This window comes from Narcine bancroftii, chromosome 1 (assembly GCF_036971445.1).
Source record: "Narcine bancroftii isolate sNarBan1 chromosome 1, sNarBan1.hap1, whole genome shotgun sequence".
Lineage (NCBI taxonomy): Eukaryota > Metazoa > Chordata > Chondrichthyes > Torpediniformes > Narcinidae > Narcine > Narcine bancroftii.
The window spans coordinates 274,111,419-274,136,396 of NC_091469.1; the positions used below are offsets into that span (position 1 = coordinate 274,111,419).

Below are 24,978 nucleotides of genomic sequence, written 5' to 3' on the forward strand. Positions count from 1 at the left end.
AGATGCGACTTCTTTACGTGAAGAGACATGGAAGTGTGGAATGGATTGTCTCAGCAGAGATGAGGGCAAGAAGTGGTAGGATTGGGAAAGATGTTTAAAGGTGTCAGAGATCGAGAGGTGTTAATTTTAGGGTTAAATAAATAATGTACAAAGTCTGCTCAGTGTGCTTCTACCTGGCTGTTTTTTTTTAACAAGGGCTAGAGTTAGAAACTAACTGCTGTGGTGAGAAGTTTGTGATGATATCAGAAGTAAGATGTAACTTCCCACAGGATAACTCCAATTCAGAAATTAATCAACCTTTTGATTAAAAAAAATGAAATAAAACCTTGGAATTCTTCATTCAAATTTTCTGTATTCTGATGCAATCTCTTGATAGAACTCCCCTTTTCTATCATTTACTCTTCCCTCTTCCCCCTCCAAACCCCATCACACCCATCCAACAAAACATGTTGACATCATGCAGTATCACTTACTGATTGGGTTGAATGAACTGCTGGTGTCTGATAAACACAGAACTCAAACATTAATTATTGTTGGATTGAACAATTTTCATCCTCAAATAACTTACAAGATTTACCAAATCCCTCCTCCAGTCTGTAAAACCTTCTGCACATATTACATTTGACCAATATTTATATTCTCAATTCATAAAAGTATTCCACTCATAACAACACAAACCACAAACTGCATGTCTTTTATTTCTAATTTTCCTGTCAATTCAGTTTGTATATATTCTTGCTAACAAAACCAAACCCTTGCTTTTTGTTACAATGAATGGTGCAACAGTTTCCGATCATGAATGGCTTATTTTTGGATGTACTCTCTTGGTAATATGAATTTGCTTATATCCTCTTTCTCTCCATTATATTGAAATGTACATGTCAGCTGCTAAACGTCTCCTTCATGGGGAAGCCCATTTCAAGGTTTCACAATGAATTCCATTCTAAATATAGAAAACAATTTAGTCTGTCTCATTAACCTAGTAGCACAAACAGTGAGTGAAGCCAAGGGAGATATTTGCTGCAGCTTCCTGGTAATATTGTTTATTAAATTGCCATCCACTTCCGATACCCATGAATAATAGCCTCCTTAGGAATCCCAGGCATATTCAACATCCCTTGGAGGATACAAACATATTGTTAGTTATTTGGGAAACAAAACGGTTTGACTAAATAAATGAAGTGGAAATACAGCAGGTGATATTAATTAGCTGGCATCTTGATTCATGAAAACAATCACTTTGGATTAAATAAAATCCGAAACTGCACTGAAAGTTATTCTCTTGAAAGAAATCATTGTTTTGAGGGGTGAAAGATTAATTCTGATAAATGCTTCATATCCAAAGATGTTAATGGTGGGATTGTACATTTCTAGGACTTTGTTTCATTTCTGGCTTCCAATTTAAAAAAAAAATTAAGACTATACATCAGATTGTTTTTTGAAACCAGTGGTTCAAATGTAAACTAATAAATGCTCCATTTGTTTAAAAAAAAGCATCATAAGTTGTAGAACTCATTAATGGGGACATAATGTGCTGGTGATGTCACAACGTGTGTTATTGAAGTGCGGACGGTAACTTTTAGGCACTAAGGTAACCCATAGATTAAGATTATTATGTAAATAGATCAAGAAAATGTTTAAATTTAGCAGAGTAGAGCAGTGGATGCCTTCTTATCTCTCCTACATATATTTACCTTTTACATCTACTTCTGGTTTGGAATAATTGCATTAGAATATTGCAGCTAATGCTTAGCTCTTTGGTGTAGTTTTACAGAGTATTATAGAGCTAGCAGCCGGTGGTTGTGCGTGGGTAATAGATAAAAGAACAGGCTGTTCCTGGGTAATAAACAGGTTCCATTCTTAGTGACATCAGCATCATATAATTAAAAAGCCAGAGGTATAGCTATATTAATCAATAAAAATGTACCAATCAGAATAGAGGAGGAAATAATAGATCCAGCAGGGAGGTAAATAATGATAAAGTGTCAGATATATTCAGAACTCTGGAACTTGGTCAATATATATGCACCTAATGAAGAGGATCAAAAATTTATGCAAGATATTTTTTGAAGATTATAGATACGCGGGGAATATATTGATAGAAGGGAATTTTAACCTTAATTTGGACCCAAAGGTGGATAAAACTGGACAAAAGACTAGCAAAAAGAATAGTGGCCAAATTTATGGTTAAATCAATGCAGGAAATGAAACTTATGGATAGATGGAGGAGGCAACACCCAAGGGAGAAGGAATACTCATATTATTCGAGTAGACATAAAACATACTCAAGGATTGACCTGTTCCTGATGTCAGCCCATATCCAAGGGAGAGTTAGGAAAACGGAATATAAAGCTAGATTGTTATCTGATCACTCATCCCTGTTATTAGCAATAGAGCTGGAGGACATCCCACCAAGAACATATAGATGGAGATTAAACTCCTTGCTACTTAAAGAATTTAGAACAGCTGGAAAGGGAAATAGTAAGTACAGAAAAAGAACGAGCAACAAGGAAAAATACAACAAAAAGAAGAGAATTGGCGGACAAAAAAAAAATACGAAACACTATAAACATATAAGGTGGAGAAGAACTTAATGAAGATAAAGCAGAAGTATTATGAGCTAGGAGAAAAAACGCACAAAATACTAGCTTGGCAGCTTAAAACAGAACAAGCGTAATGAACAGTATTGGTATCAAGGAAAAAGGACAAACAAATTACATATAACCCAACAGAGATTAATAAAAACTTCAAAGAATTCTACGAGCAATTGTACCGAACTGAGAATGAAGGGAAAGAAAACAAAATAGATGAGTGTCAAATTGATAAAACCATTTGAAATAGAGGAAATACAGGACATATGAAAAAAGCCACCGAACAATAAAACACCTGGAGAGTGTCAGAAATAAAACTTCTCACACATGAGTCTCTTTAAAACTGATGACACGACAAGCTTTATTTACAAGTCTGCAGAGTTGGACTCAACTGGTTTCTCACCAGTTAAGCCCCGATACATACAGTGCATTGATTTTTATACCTTTATTATTTGCCCTTCCCCTTCTTATTAATACTGTTTTAATTGGTTAGTATTACAAAAACATTCTAAGTATAACTGCATTATTAATTATCACGTTCGTTACGTACGCTGTGAACTCTACATTCACTGAATTCTGTTTCTCACACTTCTTATCAATCCTTTGTCTCCTGCATGTCTCTCACTATGACCATGAAAAGATAGGTTTAAAAAAACATATTCAGCAGCTCCTTCTGTCCTTGACTGCTAGTAAACTCTCTGTCCATTCTGGCTTCCCTGTTTATGATTAATCATCACATTTTAACTTAAGTCTTTTTAACCTAAATTCTCTATATCACAATCCACCCCTTTCTCTCTTTAAAATGTGTTGAATATATGTATAGATATGAATGGGGATTCTAAGCTAGGGAAGAGAAATGTTTTATGATACATTAATCTCACGCTGAAATAAAAGTCTTACAGGGTCTCCCATCCCCCCTGGTTGCATAGCTTGTTCGACCATGGAAATCACCAGGCTGCGTAGACAGGGAATAATACAGGGCAAAATAAGTAGGAGGAATAAAATACCTCCGATGACCCACAAGAAGGTACGCCACCAGGTTCCTCCAAACCATTTGTCCATCCAATTAAATTGTGGGAAAGGATGCCAGGTTTGAACCGGTACATGGGACAATGTACGAATATTATCAGCGATTTTACGAATGGCTTTTCCATTATCATCAATCTGTAAGCAGCAGTTAGTCAAATTAAGTTTGCCACATACACCTCCTTCCGTGGCTAGGAGATAGTCTAGGGCTAGACGGTTCTGATATATAGCAGAGCGCATTTGACCTTGCTGGGATGCAAGTAATTGCAGGGCTATAGCTGTTTGATTTGTAACAATTTCAAGCACTGCTTGTAAGCGAATTATGCGATTTAATATATATATAGGAGTACGATAACCCCAAGATCCATCTTGAGCCCATGTAGCGGGACCATAATATTGAATTATGCGCTCTGGAGGCCAATCATCTCTCCATTCTCCCAAATGTACCGTGGTAGAGCGGGGTTCACGATGTAATGTATCAAAGACCTTCACGCCTAATTTATGACCGTGATCGTGGGGTAGAAGGAAAAATTCTGGGCGGATTATTCCTAGGAAACAAGTTCCACTCCACTGTGAGGGAAGACGAGTATAAGCTTTATTACCACATACCCAGAATAATCCATTTGGGGATACTCCATACCCCCTTTCCCACACTCTTTTAAGAACAGGATTTGATTGGTATGGTCCTGTGATGGTGGAAGTGGTACAATTCCAAAACTGAATACTGCTATTAGACAGGGGTAGGCAATTAGTTTTAAAAACAGTAGATAAGAACCAAGTCTGAGGTTTAGGAAACCAAGTGAAAACACCAGGCGAAATGCGAATCCATACAGCCTTGCAGGGACTTTCTCCTACTGGGTATTTGCCGGCTCGTGAGAGACAATAAAAACCAGAGGGGACGTTAGAGAGAGACCAGGTTTCTCTTGATCTCGTTCGGTTAGTTGTCCAAATGCGGGAAATCATGGTCAATGAATTGAGAGGTTCTCCCCACCAAGGCCATTGTTCTGACATCCGTGGACCCCCGCAGACCCAACAATTGGTTACATTAAAAGTTCCTGCAATTTTAGTTGCCAGATCTACAAAAAGGTTATCTCCCCCAATTGCATTACCGAAACAAAAAAAAAATACGAAACACTATAAACATATAAGGTGGAGAAGAACTTAATGAAGATAAAGCAGAAGTATTATGAGCTAGGAGAAAAAACGCACAAAATACTAGCTTGGCAGCTTAAAACAGAACAAGCGTAATGAACAGTATTGGTATCAAGGAAAAAGGACAAACAAATTACATATAACCCAACAGAGATTAATAAAAACTTCAAAGAATTCTACGAGCAATTGTACCGAACTGAGAATGAAGGGAAAGAAAACAAAATAGATGAGTGTCAAATTGATAAAACCATTTGAAATAGAGGAAATACAGGACATATGAAAAAAGCCACCGAACAATAAAACACCTGGAGAGGACGGACTCCCAAAAGAATTCTATAAAACATTTAAAGAGTTACTAATTCCTCCTCTCCTGGAAGGAATGAACCAGATAGAAGAAACACAAAACTTGCCAGATTCATGTAAAACAGCAATAATTACAGTAATACCAAAGACGGGGAAGGATCCATTAACATCAGCATCGTATAGACCAATATCTCTACTTAACTCAGATTATAAGATAATAGCAAAACTATTAGCAAACAGATTGGCCGACTGTGTACCAAAAATAGTATAACTAGATCAAACTGGATTTATTAAGAAAAGACGAACAACGGACAATGTCTGTAAGTTCATTAACTTAATCCATGCTGTACAAGGAAATAATATGCCAACAGTGGCTGTTGCTTTTGATCAGAGAAAGCCATTGACAGGGTAGAATGGAATTATTTATTCAAAGTATTACAGAGGCTCAACCTACCAGAGAAATATATTAATTGGATTAAAAAGCATTATACAAGGGACCATTGGCGAAGGTGACAGCAAATGGATATATATCAAACCAATTTAAATTAAGTAGGTCAACTAAGCAGGGATGTCCACTATCTCCCTCACTGTTCGCGTTAGCTAAAGAACTATTGGCAGAACAAATAAGAACAGAAAATAAAATAAGAGGGATAAATATAAAAGAGAAGGAATATAAAATCAGTCTATTTGCAGATGACATCATAGTATACTTAACAGAACCAGAATTATCAATAAAAGAATTACATAAGAAATTGAAGGAATATGGAGAAATATCGGGGTACAAGATCAACGCAAATAAGAAGTGAAGTGATGCCAATGAATAATGCGGATTACACAGAGTTTAAAGAAGAATGACCATTTAAATGGCAAACACAAGCAATCTGATATCTAGGTATTAGGTTAGATAATAATCTAGGCCATCTATACAAATTAACTTATCAGCCATTAATGAAGAAATTACGAGATGACTTAGAACATTGGAAAGATTTACCACTAACACTGATAAGAAGGGTAAATTGCATTAAAATGAATATCTTCCTAACAGAGAAATTCTTCAAGGAGCTAAAGAAGATAATAAGGAAATTCTTATGGAAAGGGGGGGAAACCGAGGATAGCGCTAGATAAATTAACAGAATTGTATAAGCAAGGGGGCTTACAGCTGCCAAACTTTATGAATTATTATAGAGCAGCACAATTAAGATATCTATCAGATTTTTATCAAATAAGGGAAAAACCAGATTGGACCAAGATAGAGCTAAATAAAATAGGGGACAAGGTACCAGAACATATACTTAATAAGTGGGATGGAAAACTGGTGCAATATAGTAGTTCACCAGCACTGCACCATCTGCTCAACATTTGGAAGAATATTCACGTAGAAAGGTAAAAAACAAATTACCAACTACCAAATTTTTATTTTTTTTTAAAAATTTTTTATTTTTCACACCATAAATCACGTTAGCCATGATATACACTATTTCTTTTTCACACATATACAGTGACTTTTTCTCCCCCCCACTTTCCTCCCAAACCACCCCCCCACCCCCCCCTCTCATCCATTTTAGGTATACAATCTAGGTTGCATTAAGCCAGTCAGACAATGTTGTCATTCAACAAAATTACACCAGAAATTCTACTGAGTCCATTCTTTTCTTTCCTTCTCCTTCCATCAACTTAGGTACTGTTTGTCCCCGGTAGGTTTTCGCTATTGTATTTAATGTAAGGCTCCTATACTTGCTCGAATATTTCAATATTATTTCTTAACCTATCTGTTATTTTTTCTAATGGAATACATTTATTCATTTAAATTTAGTAGTTTCTTCCTTTTAATTTGGTTATGTATTCCATTAATATTTAAAGACATATAGTTCAGCATAGCCCTTTTATATTTTGTTTATCTTCTCTTTCCGTTTTTCCATCATTACTTTTCCTCCTTTTCCATTTCTGTTTTCTTATTTTCAACTCTTTATAAGACAACATTCCTACAACATCCAACATTTTCCTTATTCTCCTATTTCTATCTTATTTATCCCCAATCTCCCCTTCACCTCCTGAGTTGTCCTTTATCCCTTGTCGGACAACCACATCTCCCCTCTCCATTTGGATTTGCGAATCCACTCGCAAGCGTCAACTGATTTTGCAGTGACCGCTATTTCCCCCCACCCCGCCTCCCCCAGAAAAGATTTCACTTTTCATATGTCACAAAGGTCACTCTTTTAATTCCCTCCTTATTCTCTCTATTCCATTACCTTCCCTTATTAATTCTTGTCTATACTATCTATATTTTCCTCTAACTACAGATACATTTATGTATGCCCATTGTCTCTATTCACTCTTATACCTCTTTACCCGCATACATATCAATCGTGATCATTTTTACTCTCATTACCCGTCTTCATCCCTCAGTCTATTTTTGTCTTTACCCACATACATATCAATCGTGATCATTTTAACTCTCATTACCCGTCTTCCTCCCTCAGTCTATTTTTGTAATTGTTCTGCAAATTTTTGTGCTTCTTCTGGATCCGAGAATAGTCTGTTTTGTTGTCCTGGAATAAATATTTTCAATACCGCTGGATGCTTTAGTATAAATTTATACCCTTTCTTCCATAAAATCGCCTTTGCTGTATTGAACTCTTTTCTCTTCTTTAGGAGTTCAAAACTTATATCTGGATAAATGAAGATTTTTTGCCCTTTATACTCCAGTGGTTTGTTGCCCTCTCTTACTTTTTCCATTGTCTTCTCCAGTACCTTTTCTCTTGTAGTATATCTTAGGAATTTTACTACAATAGATCTTGGTTTTTGTTGTGGTTGTGGTTTAGAGGCCAATACTCTATGTGCCCTTTCTATTTCCATTTCATGCTGTAGTTCTGGACATCCTAGGGTCTTAGGGATCCACTCTTTTATAAACTCCCTCATATTCTTGCCTTCTTCATCTTCCTTAAGGCCCACTATCTTTATGTTATTTCTTCTGTTATGGTTTTCCATTGTATCTATTTTTTGAGCTAGTAGTTCTTGTGTCTCTTTAGTTTTTTTATTAGATTTCTCCAATTTCTTTTTTAAGTCTTCTACCTCCATTTCTGCTGCTACTGCCCGCTCTTCCATCTTGTCCATTTTCTTTCCCATTTCTGTTAAGGTCAGACTTGACATCGACATAGCCGCTCTCAGTGAAGTCCGCCTGGCAGATGTAGGCAGCCTCCAAGAACGCGGCGCGGGCTACACACTCTACTGGTCTGGCAAGCCTTCGGATGAACGACGCCTATCTGGTGTAGGCTTCATGGTCAAGAGCTTCATTGCCTCCAAACTCGAAAACCTTCCGACAGGCGACTCCCCCTTCAGAACAAGCGTCACATCACCCTCATCAGTGTCTATGCTCCAACCCTCCAGGCGGAACCAGCAGAAAAGGACAAGTTCTACACCGACCTGCGCAACCTCATCCAACGCACCCCTACAGCCGACAAGGTTGTCATCCTGGGCGACTTCAACGCTCGTGTCGGCAAAGACTCAGAAACCTGGCCAGGAATCCTGGGCAAGCATGGCGTCGGCAAGTGCAACGACAATGGGCGCCTCCTGTTGGAGCTCTGCGCAGAACAGCGGCTTGTCATTACAAACACCCTTTTTCAGCAGAGGGACAGCCTTAAGACCACCTGGATGCATCCCCGATCCAAACACTGGCACCTCCTGGACTACATCCTGGTGCGAGAAAGTGACAAACGAGATGTGCTCCACACCAGGGTCATGCCTAGCGCGGAATGCCACACTGACCACCGGCTGGTTCGCTGCAAGCTCAACCTTCACTTCAAACCAAAGCCCAGGAACAATAAAGCCCCCAGAAAGAGGTTCAATGTTGGAAACCTGCAACAGACGAAGCGAGAAGAAACTTCCAGGCAAACCTCAAAACAAAGCTCGACGATGCAATCCGCCTCACGGACCCGTCCCCTGAAACCCTCTGGGATCAGTTGAAGACTACCATACTGCAATCCACTGAAGAGGTACTGGGCTTCTCCTCCAGGAAAAACAAGGACTGGTTTGACGAAAACAGCCAGGAAATCCAGGAGCTGCTGGCAAAGAAGCGAGCTGCCCACCAGGCTCACCTTACAAAGCCGTCCTGTCCAGAGAAGAAACAAGCCTTCCGTCGCGCATGCAGCCATCTTCAGCGCAAACTCCGGGAGATCCAAAATGAGTGGTGGACTAGCCTCGCCAAACGAACCCAGCTCAGCGCGGACATTGGCGACTTCAGGGGTTTCTACAAGGCTCTAAAGGCTGTGTACGGCCCCTCACCCCAAGCCCAAAGCCCGCTGCGCAGCTCAGACGGCAAAGTCCTCCTCAGCGACAAGATCTCCATCCTCAACCGATGGTCAGAACACTTCCAATCTCTTTTCAGTGCCAACCGCTCAGTCCAAGATTCCGCCCTGCTCCAGCTCCCTCAACAGCCCCAAAGGCTAGAGCTGGATGAGGTTCCCACCCTGGATGAGACTTATAAGGCAATCGAACAACTGAAAAGTGGCAAAGCAGCAGGTATGGATGGAATCCCCCCAGAAGTCTGGAAGGCTGGCGGCAAAACTCTGCATGCCAAACTGCATGAGTTTTTCAAGCTTTGTTGGGACCAAGGTAAACTGCCTCAGGATCTTCGTGATGCCACCATCATCACCCTGTACAAAAACAAAGGCGAGAAATCAGACTGCTCAAACTACAGGGGAATCACGTTGCTCTCCATTGCAGGCAAAATCTTCGCTAGGATTCTACTAAATAGAATAATACCTAGTGTCGCCGAGAATATTCTCCCAGAATCACAGTGCGGCTTTCGCGCAAACAGTGGAACTACTGACATGGTCTTTGCCCTCAGACAGCTCCAAGAAAAATGCAGAGAACAAAACAAAGGACTCTACATCACCTTTGTTGACCTCACCAAAGCCTTCGACACTGTGAGCAGGAAAGGGCTTTGGCAAATACTAGAGCGCATCGGATGTCCCCCAAAGTTCCTCAACATGATTATCCAACTGCACGAAAACCAACAAGGTCGGGTCAGATACAGCAATGAGCTCTCTGAACCCTTCTCCATTAACAATGGCGTGAAGCAAGGCTGTGTTCTGGCACCAACCCTCTTTTCAATCTTCTTCAGCATGATGCTGAACCAAGCCATGAAAGACCCCAACAATGAAGACGCTGTTTACATCCGGTACCGCACGGATGGCAGTCTCTTCAATCTGAGGCGCCTGCAAGCTCACACCAAGACACAAGAGAAACTTGTGCGTGAACTACTCTTTGCAGACGATGCCGCTTTAGTTGCCCATTCAGAGCCAGCTCTTCAGCGCTTGACGTCCTGCTTTGCGGAAACTGCCAAAATGTTTGGCCTGGAAGTCAGCCTGAAGAAAACTGAGGTCCTCCATCAGCCAGCTCCCCACCATGATTACCAGCCCCCCCACATCTCCATCGGGCACACAAAACTCAAAACGGTCAACCAGTTTACCTATCTCGGCTGCACCATTTCATCAGATGCAAGGATCGACAATGAGATAGACAACAGACTCGCCAAGGCAAATAGCACTTTTGGAAGACTACACAAAAGAGTCTGGAAAAACAACCAACTGAAAAACCTCACAAAGATAAGCGTATACAGAGCCGTTGTCATACCCACACTCCTGTTCGGCTCCGAATCATGGGTCCTATACCGGCACCACCTACGGCTCCTAGAACGCTTCCACCAGCGTTGTCTCCGCTCCATCCTCAACATCCATTGGAGCGCTTACATCCCTAACGTCGAAGTACTCGAGATGGCAGAGGTCGACAGCATCGAGTCCACGCTGCTGAAGATCCAGCTGCGCTGGATGGGTCACGTCTCCAGAATGGAGGACCATCGCCTTCCCAAGATCGAGTTATATGGCGAGCTCTCCACTGGCCACCGTGACAGAGGTGCACCAAAGAAAAGGTACAAGGACTGCCTAAAGAAATCTCTTGGTGCCTGCCACATTGACCACCGCCAGTGGGCTGATATCGCCTCAAACCGTGCATCTTGGCGCCTCACAGTTTGGCGGGCAGCAACCTCCTTTGAAGAAGACCGCAGAGCCTACCTCACTGACAAAAGGCAAAGGAGGAAAAACCCAACACCCAACCCCAACCCACCAATTTTCCCCTGCAACCGCTGCAATCGTGTCTGCCTGTCCCGCATCGGACTTGTCAGCCACAAACGAGCCTGCAGCTGACGTGGACTTTTTACCCCCTCCATAAATCTTCGTCCGCGAAGCCAAGCCAAAGAAAGATCTCCATTTTATTTATTTTCTCTTCTGTGTTGTTTATTCTTTTTCTTAAATCCTTAAATTCCTGTGTTTGCCATTCTTTAAATGACTCCATGTATCCTTTAATAAGAGCAAGTATATCCTTTACCTTGCCTTTCTTTTCTTCTTCTATTTCTCTGTACTCTTCCTCTTCCTCTTCTTCTTCCTCTGGGTTGGCCATCTGTTGTTTCTTTGGTGCCCTTTCCTCCTCTTCTTTCTTGTTTCTATTGTCTTCTGTGGTCTCTTCTTGCTGCAGGTGTTCTGCAGCTGTCGTTGCCGGCTGTGGAGATCGACTCCCCAGCTGGTCCCCCCTCCCGTCGGTGTGTTTTTTTTCATTCGCATCGCGCATGCGCGAAGTATCGCGCATGCGCGGTTGCGCACTTTTACTCGGCTCTGCGAGCCATTTTTGTAGTCCATTATTTACCGACCTGAGGGAGCGGGTTTCTCTCTCCGCAGCGGGCCTCTTTGGACAGGTAAGGCCTTCACCTTTTTCCTCCTTTGTCTTCTCTTCCTCTCTTCTTACCGTTGCTTTCGATTTTTCTTTTTTTGTCGCCATCTTCTTTCCACCTTTATACTCACTTTTCTGTAACTTTTATTTCTGTGCCTTTGTGTTTTTCTTTGTTTTTCCCAACTTTTCTGGAGAGGGCTGGAGTTCACCGTCCGGCCACTACTCCATCACGTGACTCCTCCCAAAATTATTATTGACGCAAAATCAACTACTCCCTTTCACAATAGATAACCTTTCCTTTAGAGAATGGGAGAGAAAAGGAATTAAAAGAATAGAAAATTGTTTTTTGGGAAATAATTTATTATCATTTGAACAAATGAAGTACAAATATGGAATAACTCATGGTATAATGTTTGCATACCACCAACTGAAAACCTACTTAAAAGACAAATTGGGAACCAGACTGAGATTACCAGAAGGAAGCAGCTTTGAATATATGATTACAGACACAATGGTAATTAAAAGAGTTATAACGGACATGTACATCAAGCTGCAAGAGAAAGAAAATGATGAAATAAGCTATAAACCCAAACAAAAATGGGAACAAGATCTAAACATAAAGATAAAAAATGAAATATGGGAAAATCTATGCTCCGGAACCATGAGAAATATAATAAATATGAGGTTACGCATGATACAATATAACTGGTTATACAGGCTATATATCACACCCCAAAAGTTAAATAAATGGGATCCAACAGTATCAGATAGATATTTTTGCTGTAAGAAGGAAATGGGAACATCAGTACATGAAATTTGGGCATGTGAGAAAGTGAGAAAGTTTTGGGAAGATCTAAATCAGATATTAAATAAAATCACAAAAAGCAACATACCAAAAAATCCAGAGATCTTTCTTCTAAGTAATATAAGAAGTAAAGAATTAGGCCTTAAACTGGATGAAGCACAAAAAAGATTTATTATGATAGGCTTAGATGTAGCAAAAAAAATGTATAATGTCAATTTGGAAATCAGAAGAGAGCCTGAGAGTACAGCAATGGTACATGGAAATGAATAAATGTATTCCATTGGAAAAAATAACATATAATTTAAGAAATAAAGTCACATTTTTGGAACAAATTTGGGAACCGTACATGGGACACAACAGAGAGGGCCTCCACTCCCTAAAATGATAGAATGAGAAGAAGTGTGTAAAAGTAGATGACACAATTTTCTTGTTTATTCTCATTGTGTGATGACATTGTTTAATGGGTTTATTGTAATGTAGATGTTGAACGTTTCATGGGTTTGGAGGGGGGTGGGAGAGAGGGAGGGAAAAAGAGGAGAAAATGACACTGTGTATATTCAAGAGGGAAGTGTTTGTGTGCATTTTGATTAATATGGTTCAATGTGTGAAAAATTTTTTTTAAAAATTTTTAAAAGTAGCTTCACTTTGTACCAAAGAGTTTTATACTGGGGTCCCCGTCAATCATTGGAGGAGCTTGTGTCACGGATTGGGTCTAAGTAAAGCAGATTGGACAAACCCCATGAAAGTAATGGGGATTGAATGGAATTAGAAAGGGACACGGCATACAAAGTATTCTGCAAAACAAAAACTCTAAATGTGACTTCACATCAGAGACATTGATTCAAAATGGCAAAAGAGGAATTTAAATGGATCTGAAAGCAACTTTTTAAGTTCATTTACTTTCATGCAAACCACAATATGAATCTGAAAACCCAGATTTTTCCAATTAATCTGCATCTCCAGAGATCAGCCTCCTTCCTGGTTGTGCTCTGAATAAAGTCTAACGCAATGCGCCTTGCATTCTGACTGCTGACGCTGGGCACCGTCCTCCAACCATGGTCAGCCTGGTACATTAAGGGTGTTGTTGGCTACCGCTGAAAGTGCTTGAGGTTGAGGTTTACTTGTGCTTTCCATCAGGCCATTCATGCTGCTGCCTCCATTGATGGAATGGATGAGAGTAGCCATCGCACATGCTGAGCATCGACGCAGTCTCACCGTCGACAGTGATGATGTGAGACAGACAGCTCGTTTGCTGCTACCAGGGTTGGATTGTGAACCACGGCAACTGAAGTATGTACAATTCCTTCATAGATATCACGTGTCGAGGTGTATCTAGATCAATCCCAAATGCAGTGAGATGTCGGGGCTTTGGTGAAATGCACACATATTAATTGGTTCATGATGTGGCCCTGGATTTTGAGGATAGCAGCATAAACTGAATGATTTTATTTTTAATAAATTTAGCACATTGACAGGCCCTTTTGGCCCACGACCCATGCTGTCCAGTTACACCCAATTAACCTACAACCCCGGTATGTTTTTTGAAGGATGGTAGGAAACCAGAGTACCTGGAGGAAACTCCTGCAGGTATGTGGGGAACGTGCAAACTCCTTACTGACAGCACCAGATTCGAACCCCGGTTGCTGGTCCTGTAACGGCATTGCACTCACCACTAAGCTAACCACGCCACCCGTTTCTAAGTCTAAATTTTTGAAAAGCTTTGATGCTGATTCTACTGTCAACACCCTTTAATTTTCAGACTATCATGTTAAATACCTGCTAATGGTGCATAACATTATGATTGTTGTAGGTTAACAAAGATATGAAAACAATTCCAAATATCATTTCCTCATTAGAGTTGCAAGCTGTGGTCCGTTTTACTAAATGAATTCATACTCCATGTTAGTGGGCTTCTAAATATAATTGGAGGTTTTACCCGTATTTCTTATTTTATGGAGTACTCAGTGTTTTGAAACAGTCACGTGCATTACTGAAGAACTGAGTTGGTATACCTCATGAATATAACACTTATTTTCATTCGGATTGACTGATTCTGGGCTCCCCGACAGATTGAGAAACAATTTTGAATCATAGTTAATATTTCTCTCTTCTTGATCCCATTGTTCATGTCATTTAAGCTGAAATGAAGGAGAAGTTGGGGCAGAAGGTAGGATGGGAAAGCTGGGGAGCTTGCCATGTGGATGCATTCTTCACCAGTATCTTCCTTCATATCACCTGTGGCCCTGCTGCCGATAAGCGTCTCCAATGCAGTGTCATTGCTCAGCTTCATAAACTAGCAGTAGAAGAAAACTACAGTAAAAGCCCGGTATCTGGAATTCAAGCAACCAGCAACCTCAAGCAAGCCACCAAAAAAAATTAAAATTAATCAGAATATAATAATAGGTAAAAATACAAAAATTTTAAAAAGTAAATGTTCTCCAAAGTAACACACAAAACTTTGGTGAAGATGGAAGCAAATATTTTGTGCAGATACTTAGATCATGCTGTGTGCTCATGACCTTGAGGAATGGAACAAAAGATCTGATTCCATCAACCTATTATTGCTGGTCAGTCTGTGTGCCTGCTGATTGAGGTCAACTTGGTGAACACTCCCTGTCCACGTATCTGGATGGAAATGCAGCACTTGGGCAAGTTACCAACTTTTTGAAATTGTTTCCCAGCAAAAAAAAAATTCATTATCTTCAGGAAGGAAGGAAAGTTGCTTAAGGAATATGAAGTGGTTTTTAATTGATTGAAATAGGCTCTGCCGCCCACCCACACAAATATTTGTAATACATTTCCTTAGAACCGAGGACTGTTTCAGCTCATTTCGTAGACTGGATGCAAAGGCTGCCACAGCCAAGTTCCAGCAAGACCTTGGATTTCGCATGTTGAGTTGTGGCAGAACAGATCTTGTGAATCAGGCCATAGAGCTTCTAGGAATTGATGGTGTCAATACCATGGACAACCAGGTAAAATGATTTCCTTCTTGATTCTCATTGATTCAATGCGATGACATCTGTAAGAATTCTAATCACAGTTAATATGGGAGAAATTTGTCACTAGCATTATAAAGATGTAAGAGCATCATCTGCTGTTGAAATTATCTCTTGGTATCTGATTCCATTGTGGTCAATAGAACAAAAGGCAAATTCAGTTAGTGAGCAGGCAATACTCTTCCACATACACACACCATTCAAATTTACAAAGTTCATGAGGAGACAGGTGAATCATACAGGATAGAAAGTGGTGATAACTGGAGACAAAGGGTGTCAGTATTGGAATCTGATAAGGGAAGGTAACAGTAGTGGCATCGTGAAAGTTGTTGGAACCGGTGAAGGGCAGATGGGAACAGGAAGAATGGTGAGATAGGTGGAACCAGGTATTACAGTGGGACAGGTGGGACTAGGTAGAACAAAAACACAGTTTATAAAAAGGATAAACATGATATCAATGAAGTGTGACAGCATTTGGTAGCAATGGTATTGATATCATTGATTATCCTGAAGTGGAGTTATCTGTTCTGGGTCAAGGGGATCTGTACCAGAGTCTTCATAAAAATCTGGAGATCTGTAACACTATTCCATACAAGGCATCTGGTGATCCGAAGTAACTTTCTATATTTTGTGGCTGGTCTTTAGACATTGATCCAAAATTGCTTCTTCAGTTAAATTCACTTAGCGGTGAGTTGGACAAACCAGCAGACCAATGACAATCATGAAACCACGTTCTAGCGAGGAGTCACGTGATGAAGTAGTGGCCAGTAGGGGAACTCCAGCCCTCTCCAGAAAAGTTTAAAAAAGATAGAGAAAAAAACAAAGGCACAAACATAAAAACCATAACAAAGTGAAAGTAAAAGTGTGGAGAAAATGGCAACGAAGAAAGAAAAACCAAAAACAACGGGAAGAAAAGAAGAAGGAAGGACGTCGGAAGAAGAAGGTGAAGGCCTTACCTGTCCGAGGAGGCCCGCCGTGGAGAGAGAAGCCCGCTCCCTGAGGTCAGTCGAAGCCCCGAACTCGGGACTACAAAAATGGCTCACGGAGCCAAACAAAAGTGCGCAACCGCGCAAGACAAAAATAACAATGACGGGAGGGGGGACCAGCTGAGGAGTAAATCTCCACAGCTGAAACAGACAAGTACAACACAACAGCAAGAGGAAAACATAGAAAATAACGAGAACAAGAAGGAAGAGAGTAAAAATAAGAAATCAAAGAAACAACAGATGACCAACCCAGAGGAAGAAGACCAACACCAAGACACTTCTAATAAAAATAAGAAGACCAAAAATACCCAACAAAATAAAACAAACAACCCAACAAGAAAACCAGAAGAGACAGAGGTAAAGGATACAGATCCTGGAATGGACTCAGAAGAAGAGGAGGAAGAACACAGAGAAATGGAAGATGAAGGGAAGGGCAAGTACATGGATATATTTTTTTAAAGAATATATGGAAACAGTAAAAGAATGGCAGTCACAAGAATTCAGTGAAATAAAAAGAAGAAGAAAAAGTACAGAAGAAAAAGTGAATAGATTAGAGATGATCATGACAGATATAGGAAAAAGAGTAGACAAGGTGGAAGGACAAGAAACAACCATAGAAATGGAAGTAGATGACTTAAAAAAGAAATTAGAAGAATCTGATAAAAATGTTAAAGAGGCACAGGAGCTGTTAGCTCAGAAGATAGATATAATGGAAAATTATAATAGAAGAAACAATATAAAGATAGTGGGCCTTAAGGAAGATGAAGAAGGCAAAAATATGAAAGAATTTATAAAAGAATTGATCCCCAGGGTCCTAGGAAGACCAGAATTACAGGAAGAAATGGAAATAGAAAGGGCACACAGAACATTAGCCCCTAAACCACAACAAAAACCAAGATCCATTCTAGTAAAATTCCTAAGATATACAACAAGAGAAAATATATTGGAGAAGGCAATGAAAAAAATAAGAGAAGACAAAAAAACAACTGGAATACAAAGGTCAAAAAATTTTTTTCTATCCAGATATAAGTTTTGAACTCCTAAAGAAGAGAAAGGAGTTCAATGAAGCAAAAACGACCCTATGGAAAAAAGGTTATAAATTTATGTTAAAATACACAGCGGTACTTAAAATAGTTATTCCGGGACAGCAAAACAAACTATTCTCGGATCCAGAAGAAGCACGAAAATTTGCAGAACAACTACAAAACAGACAGAGAGATGAAGAGATGTAACAAGAACAAAAATGACAACAAACTATATATATGTGTGCATGTAGGTATATATATACATATATATATATATATATATATATATATGTATATGTATATGTGTGTATGTATATATATGTGTATATATAAAAAATAGAGTGTAGGTAAGAACTAAGAAGGGAAAGAAAGGGAAGAAAGGAAGTAAAGAGGGAATTAAGAGAGTGACCTTTGTTATATATGAAGATTAAAATCTTTTCTGGGGGGTGGCTGGGTGGGGAAGAATTACAGTCACTGCAAAATCAGTTGACGCTTGCGAGCGGATTCGCAAATCTAAATGGAGAGGGGAGATGTGGTTGCCCGACAAGCGACAAAGGGCAACTCAGAAAGGGGAGGGACTATTGGGGTTAAAGGAATTTTAGATATGAGAAAAGTGGAAATATTTTATGTTTTAGAAATGTTGTCTTATAATGTGTTCAAAAAAAGAAAGCAGAAATGGATAAGAAGGGAAGGTGGTGATGAGGAAACGGAAAGGAAAGATAAACAAAGTATGAAATGGCTATGTTGAAGTATATGACTTTAAATATTAATGGAATACATAACCAAATCAAAAGGAAGAAACTGTTAAATTTACTGAAAAAAAAAATTGATATAGCATTCGTACAAGAAACACATTTAACAGAAGTGGAACACAAGAAATTAAAGAGAGATTGGATAGGACATGTAACAGCAGCATCATATAATTCAAAAGCCAGAGGAGTAGCTATATTAATCAATAAAAATGTACCAATCAAAATAGAAGAGGAAATAATAGATCCAGCTGGGAGATATGTAATGATAAAATGTCAGATATATTCAGAATTTTGGAATTTACTCAATGTATATTCACCTAATGAAGAAGATCAAAAATTTATGCAAGATATCTTTTTGAAGATAGCAGATACGCATGGGAACATACTAATAGGAGGGGATTTTAACCTTAATTTGGACTCAAACATGGATAAAACTGGGAAAAAAAACTAACAAAAAGAACAAAGTAACCAAATTTATAATTAAATCGATGCAAGAAATGCAACTTTTGGATATATGGAGGAAACAACACCCAAAGGAAAAGGAATATTCATATTATTCGGGTAGACATAAAACATACTCAAGGATAGACCTATTCCTGTTATCAGCCCACATTCATGGGAGAGTTAGGAAAACGGAATATAAAGCTAGACTATTATCGGACCACTCACCCCTGTTATTGGCAATAGAGCTGGAGGACATCCCACCAAGAATGTATAGATGGAGATTAAACTCCATGCTACTTAAAAGAGAGGATTTTAGAGAATTCATTGAACGACAAATTAAAATGTACTTCGAAATAAATACGGAATCAGTGAAAGATAAGTTTATACTTTGGGACGCAATGAAAGTGTTCATCAGAGGGCAAATAATAAGATACATAAATAAGATGAAGAAGGACTACAATTGGGAAACAGAACAGTTGGAAAGGGAAATAACAAATATAGAAAAAGAATTAGCAATAAAGGAAGATACAACTAAAAGAAGAGAATTGGCAGATAAAAAAATAAGATATGAAACACTACAAACATATAAGGTGGAGAAGAACATAATGAAGACAAAACAGAAATATTATGAGCTAGGAGAAAAAACACAAAATTCTAGCTTGGCAGCTTAAGACAGAACAAACTAAAAGAATGGTATTGGCATTAAGGAAAAAGGACAAACAAATTACATATAATCCAACGGAGATCAATGAAAACTTCAGGGAATTCTACGAGCAACTATATCAAACTGAAAGCAAAGGGAAAGAAGACAAAATAGATGAATTTCTAACTAAAATTGAACTACCGAAATTACAAACAGAGGAGCAAAATAAATTAATAAAACCATTTGAAATAGAAGAATTACAGGAGATATTAAAAAAACTACCGAACAATAAAACACCAGGAGAGGATGGATTCCCAATAGAATTCTATAAAACATTTAAAGACTTATTAATTCCTCCCCTTCTGGAAATACTCAATCAGATTGATAAAACACAAATCATACCAGATTCATGCAAAACAGCAATAATTACAGTAATACCAAAGACAGGGAAAGATCCACTTACACCAGTGTCATATAGACCAATATCTTTACTTAACACAGATTATAAGATAATAGCTAAACTATTAGCAAACAGATTGGCCGACTATGTACCAAAAATAGTAAATCTAGACCAAACTGGATTTATTAAAAAAAGACAAACAACAGACAATATCTGTAAATTTATTAACTTAATTCATCCAGTAGAAGGAAATAAAACTCCAACAGTAGCGGTTGCTTTAGACGCAGAGAAGGCCTTTGACAGAGTAGAATGTAATTATTTATTCAAAGTACTACAAAAATTCAGCCTACCAGAGAAATATATTAATTGGATTAAAGCATTATATAAGGGGCCATTGGCGAAAGTGACAGTAAATGGATATTCTTTGGCTTGGCTTCGCGGACGAAGATTTATGGAGGGGGTAAAAAAGATTTATGGAGGGGATATATATCAAAACAATTTAACTTGAGCAGATCAACAAGGCAGGGATGTCCACTCTCTCCCTCACTGTTCGCATTAGCTATAGAACCACTAGCAGAACTGATAAGAACAGAAAATAAAATACAAGGGATAAAAATAAAAGAGAAGGAATATAAAATCAGTTTATTTGCAGATGACGTTATAATATACTTAACAGAACCAGAAATATCAATAAAAGAATTACATAGGAAATTGAAGGAATATGGAGAAGTATCGGGGTACAAGATCAACGCAAATAAAAGTGAAGCAATGCCAATGAATAATGCGGATTTCACAAAGTTTAAGAAAGAATCGCCATTTAGATGGCAAACTCAAGTAATGCGATACCTAGGTATACAACTAAATAAAAACCTCGGCCATCTATACAAACTCAATTACCATCCATTAATGAAAAAATTACAAGACGACTTAGAGCATTGGAAAGACTTACCACTAACACTGATAGGAAGGATAAACTGTATTAAAATGAATATTTTCCCAAGGATACAATACCTATTTCAGTCATTACCAATACACCTAACAGAGAAATTCTTCAAGGAGTTAAAGAAAATAATAAGGAAATTCTTATGGAAAGAGGGGGAAACCAAGGATAGCACTAGATAAATTAACAGAATGGTACAAACAAGGAGGCTTACAACTACCAAACTTTAAGAATTATTATAGAGCTGCACAATTAAGATACCTATCAAATTTTTATCAAACAAGGGAAAAACCAGATTAGAACTAGATAAAATAGGGGAGAAGATACCTGAACATATATTATATAAATGGGATGAAAAATTGGTGCAATGTAGGAATTCACCGGTATTGCATCATCTGCTCAACATTTGGAAGAAGATCCATGTAGAAAGGAATAAAACAAATTACCAACTACCAAAGCTAATATTGACGCAAAATCAGCTAATCCCTTTCACAATAGATAACCTTTCCTTTAGAGAATGGGAGAGAAAAGGGATCAAAAGAATAGAAAATTGTTTTTTGGGAAATAAATTATTATCCTTTGACCAAATGAAGGACAAATATAATATAACTCACGATACAATGTTTGCATACTACCAACTGAAAACCTACTTGAAGGACAAATTGGGAAACAGTCAGGTTACCAGAAGGAAGCAATTTTGAATATGTGATTACAGACACGATGATAATTAAAAAATTTGTAACAAACATGTACATCAAACTGCAAGAAAAGGAGAACGAGGAAACAAATGGTAAACCTAAACAAAAATGGGAACAAGATCTAAACATAAAGATAAAGAATGAAACATGGGAGAAGCTATGCTCCGGAACTATGAGAAATACAATAAACACGAGGTTACGCATGATACAATATAACTGGATACACAGGCTATACATCACACCTCAAAAGTTAAATAAATGGGACCCAACAGTATCAGACAGATGTTTTCACTGTAAAAAGGAAACGGGAACAACAATTCATGCAATTTGGACATGTGAGAAAGTGGAAAAATTTTGGGAAGATCTAAACCAGATATTAAATAAAATCACAAAAAGCAATATACCAAAAACCCAGAGATCTTCCTCCTAAGTAATATAAGAAACAAAGAATTTGGGCTCGATTTGGATGGAGCACAAAAAAGATTTGTTATAATAGCCCTAGCTGTAGCAAAAAAAATGTATTATGTCAACCTGGAAATTAGAAGACAATTTGAGAATACAACAATGTTACATAGAAAAGAATAAATGTATTCCATTAGAAAAAATAACATATAATTTAAGAAATAACATTACAATATTTGAACAAATATAGGAGCCATACATGAAATACAATAGAGAAATCCTACCGTGGACTTCCACCACCTAAAAGAAGGAGAAGATAATGAAAAGAACTGACTCAGTAAAATTTCTTGTTTATTTTTATTAAATAACAACATTGTTTAATGGGTTTAATGTATCTTATAGATTGAACTTTAATAAATGGGGAAGGGAGTGAGGGAGGGAGGGAAGGGAGGGGGGAAAAAGGGGGAGAAAACGACACTATATATTTAAGAAGAAAAATATCTGTATGTATCTTGGTCATATGGTTTATAGTGTGAAAAATAAAAAAATAAAAAACCACGTTCTAGCTATACTTCAAATTATTAAACCTGATTTATTTATTGACCAGGAATCTCAAGGTAAATTCAACCACTGCGTTCTAGATTGCAACTCGAATCCGGGCATTACTGCTGTCTTTCCAAAACCGCAACGCTGTTGCTAACCAGCTCTTTTTGATTATTACATGTTTTAATGTGTGATTGGCCTTTTTGCCACTAACACCCTTGAGTTCCATTTGTACAGGGGATGACACCACTGATGTATGCCTGTGCTGCAGGTGATGAAGCCATGGTCCAGATGTTAATTGATGCTGCTGCAAACCTGGATCTTTCAGTGAGTCTTTATTTATTTTACAAAAGTAACTAATTGCCAGGAACCAACAACTTTCTTTCTTGGATTTCTCAAATATGTCAATGATGAAAAATTCCATCTTGTCTACTCAGCTTCCTGGCAACACTCAGCGATATCCTTCGGTGCACCCGGATAGCAGGCACTGGACAGCCTTGACCTTTGCTGTACTTCATGGACATATCCCTGTCGTTCAGGTATTGGACAAATCTAACCTGGGCCTAGTGGTTGGGTTGGTTTGATGACCACGGGCTTTACTGCACACATTTAATATTGTTTATCGGCTATTCTTATAGTTTAGTTGTCCACAGAGCAGTCTTTAATAATGTATGATGATAGTTCAGACCATGGGCTCTTCACCACTTCTGACTCCGATTGTTGATGTTTGTGTCATAGTTGCTTTAATTTAAACAAAACCCTGCAAACGAAAAATTCTAATATACTTGATTTGGACCAGATCTTTGTACTATAATAAAGATTCATTAAACTCCTGTTTTCCTTCATCAACTGCCTCTAACCTCCCCCATAAAGCCACCCCATCCCAGAATGGAGAGATTTTCTGATGAGAAAAGGTGGAACATAGAATCTGCATCCACTGGAGCTTAGTCAGGGCAATAGAGTGGACGTGGAGAGGACATTTCCACGGGTGGAGAGACTAGGACCAGGGGGCAGTTTATAACAGAGACGAGGAGAGATATTTCCAACCAGAGTGCAGTGAATTTGTTGCCAGAGGTGGCTGTGGTGGTCAAGTCAATGGGTAGATTGAAAGTGGAGGTTGGTTACTAAGGGTGTCAACGGTTCTGGGGAGAAATGGAGTTGAAAGGAAATTAAAGCCATGATCTTCTAATTCCTAATAAATCAGGTTTAATCATTTGAAGTATAACTAGAATGTGGTTTCATAATTGTCATTGGTCTGTTGGTTTGTCCAACTCACCGCTTAGTGAATTCGACTGAAGAAGCAATTTTGGATCAATGTTCTTCTAATTCCTAATGGCCTAATTAGAATTCTAATTCTAATCACCTAATTCTTATCCTATGTCTGAATCAGAATTTATTGTAATGAACATGTCACAAAATTTGTTGTTTTGTGGTAGCATCTCAGTGCAAACATTTAGATAAACCAACATGCAAAATAAATTAAAGATAGTGTAAGAAAAATTCAAAGTAAGGCACTGTTCATTCAAGAATCTGATGGCAGAGAGGAAGAAGCTGTTGTGCCACTGAGTGCACGTCTTCAGGCTCCTGTACCTTTTTTCCAATGGTAGCAGAGGGAAGAAAGCTTGGTCTGGGTGGTGGTGGTGGATGTCCTTAAGGATAGAGGCTGCTTTCTTAAGAAACTGCCTCTTGTAGATGTCCTTGATGGAGTGGTGCCCACGATGTCTTGGAGGCATGAGAGGCAATCATTCTGAAACACATGGTTCTTTGGGAGCTTGACAGGGTAAATGTTGGGGGGTGTTTCCCTTCGTGGGGGACTAGAACCAGAATGCATTGCCTCAGAATAAAGGTCTATCCATTTAATTCATAGAAATCAAAGAATTTCTTCAACAAGTGAATGTATTTAAACCCAAGACAGATTTTTAATCAGTCATAGAACCAAGAGCTATGGGGAGAGGTAAGAAAAGTTGATGTGGGGAAGGCTGTATCAGCCATGATCTTATTGAAAGGTCTCCAATTTCTTAAGGTCTTGCACATTAAACATGCAAAGCTAAGAGCCTACTCATTCCTAGTGTTAGAGTATGATTTCTTGGGAGGCTTCAATGCATAATTTAAAATTTGTGATAATGTGCATGTTTTAAAAAGGACAACAATGCAAAAACGTTGCTGATTTCAAGAAGAGAAAAATGAGCAAGAGAAGTTGTTAGCCATGACCTTTAATAGGAGGTCAAAGTAAGAGGTCTTCAACAATGTACAATGCTATGAAGTTGAGAGGAAGTCTTTGAGAATAGATCTCTATGGCAGTAACATGTAGCATGTGCCGAGTAAAACTGGAAAAATGCAGACAATTTAAAGCTACATTACTTTATATGGCCTGAGTACAATGATACATGTGTGTCAGATGTTACATTTATTTAATGTAAATGATTATAATCCAGAGTTTTGGGGGCTACAAACTCTATGCAGATTTGATTCTGAGCATGAGAGAGTTCTGCCTATTTCTCAAACTATGTCCATTTGTTCATCTCTCTGTTATCTCTTGCATCTGCTGG

At 38.5% G+C, this 24,978-nt stretch overlaps 1 protein-coding gene across 3 annotated transcripts in view; it reads left to right on the top strand.

Moving 5' to 3' along the window:
- Nucleotides 1–24,978, top strand: part of abtb2b (ankyrin repeat and BTB (POZ) domain containing 2b) — a 217,559-nt gene that overhangs the window by 168,230 nt on the left and 24,351 nt on the right. For all 3 annotated transcript variants that reach the window (XM_069899436.1, XM_069899423.1, XM_069899429.1), the window contains exons 5-8: nucleotides 13,738–13,890; nucleotides 15,407–15,572; nucleotides 22,667–22,756; nucleotides 22,867–22,968. In XM_069899436.1, coding sequence (XP_069755537.1) covers nucleotides 13,738–13,890; nucleotides 15,407–15,572; nucleotides 22,667–22,756; nucleotides 22,867–22,968 — 511 coding nt within the window. The remainder of the gene's footprint in view (nucleotides 1–13,737; nucleotides 13,891–15,406; nucleotides 15,573–22,666; nucleotides 22,757–22,866; nucleotides 22,969–24,978) is intronic.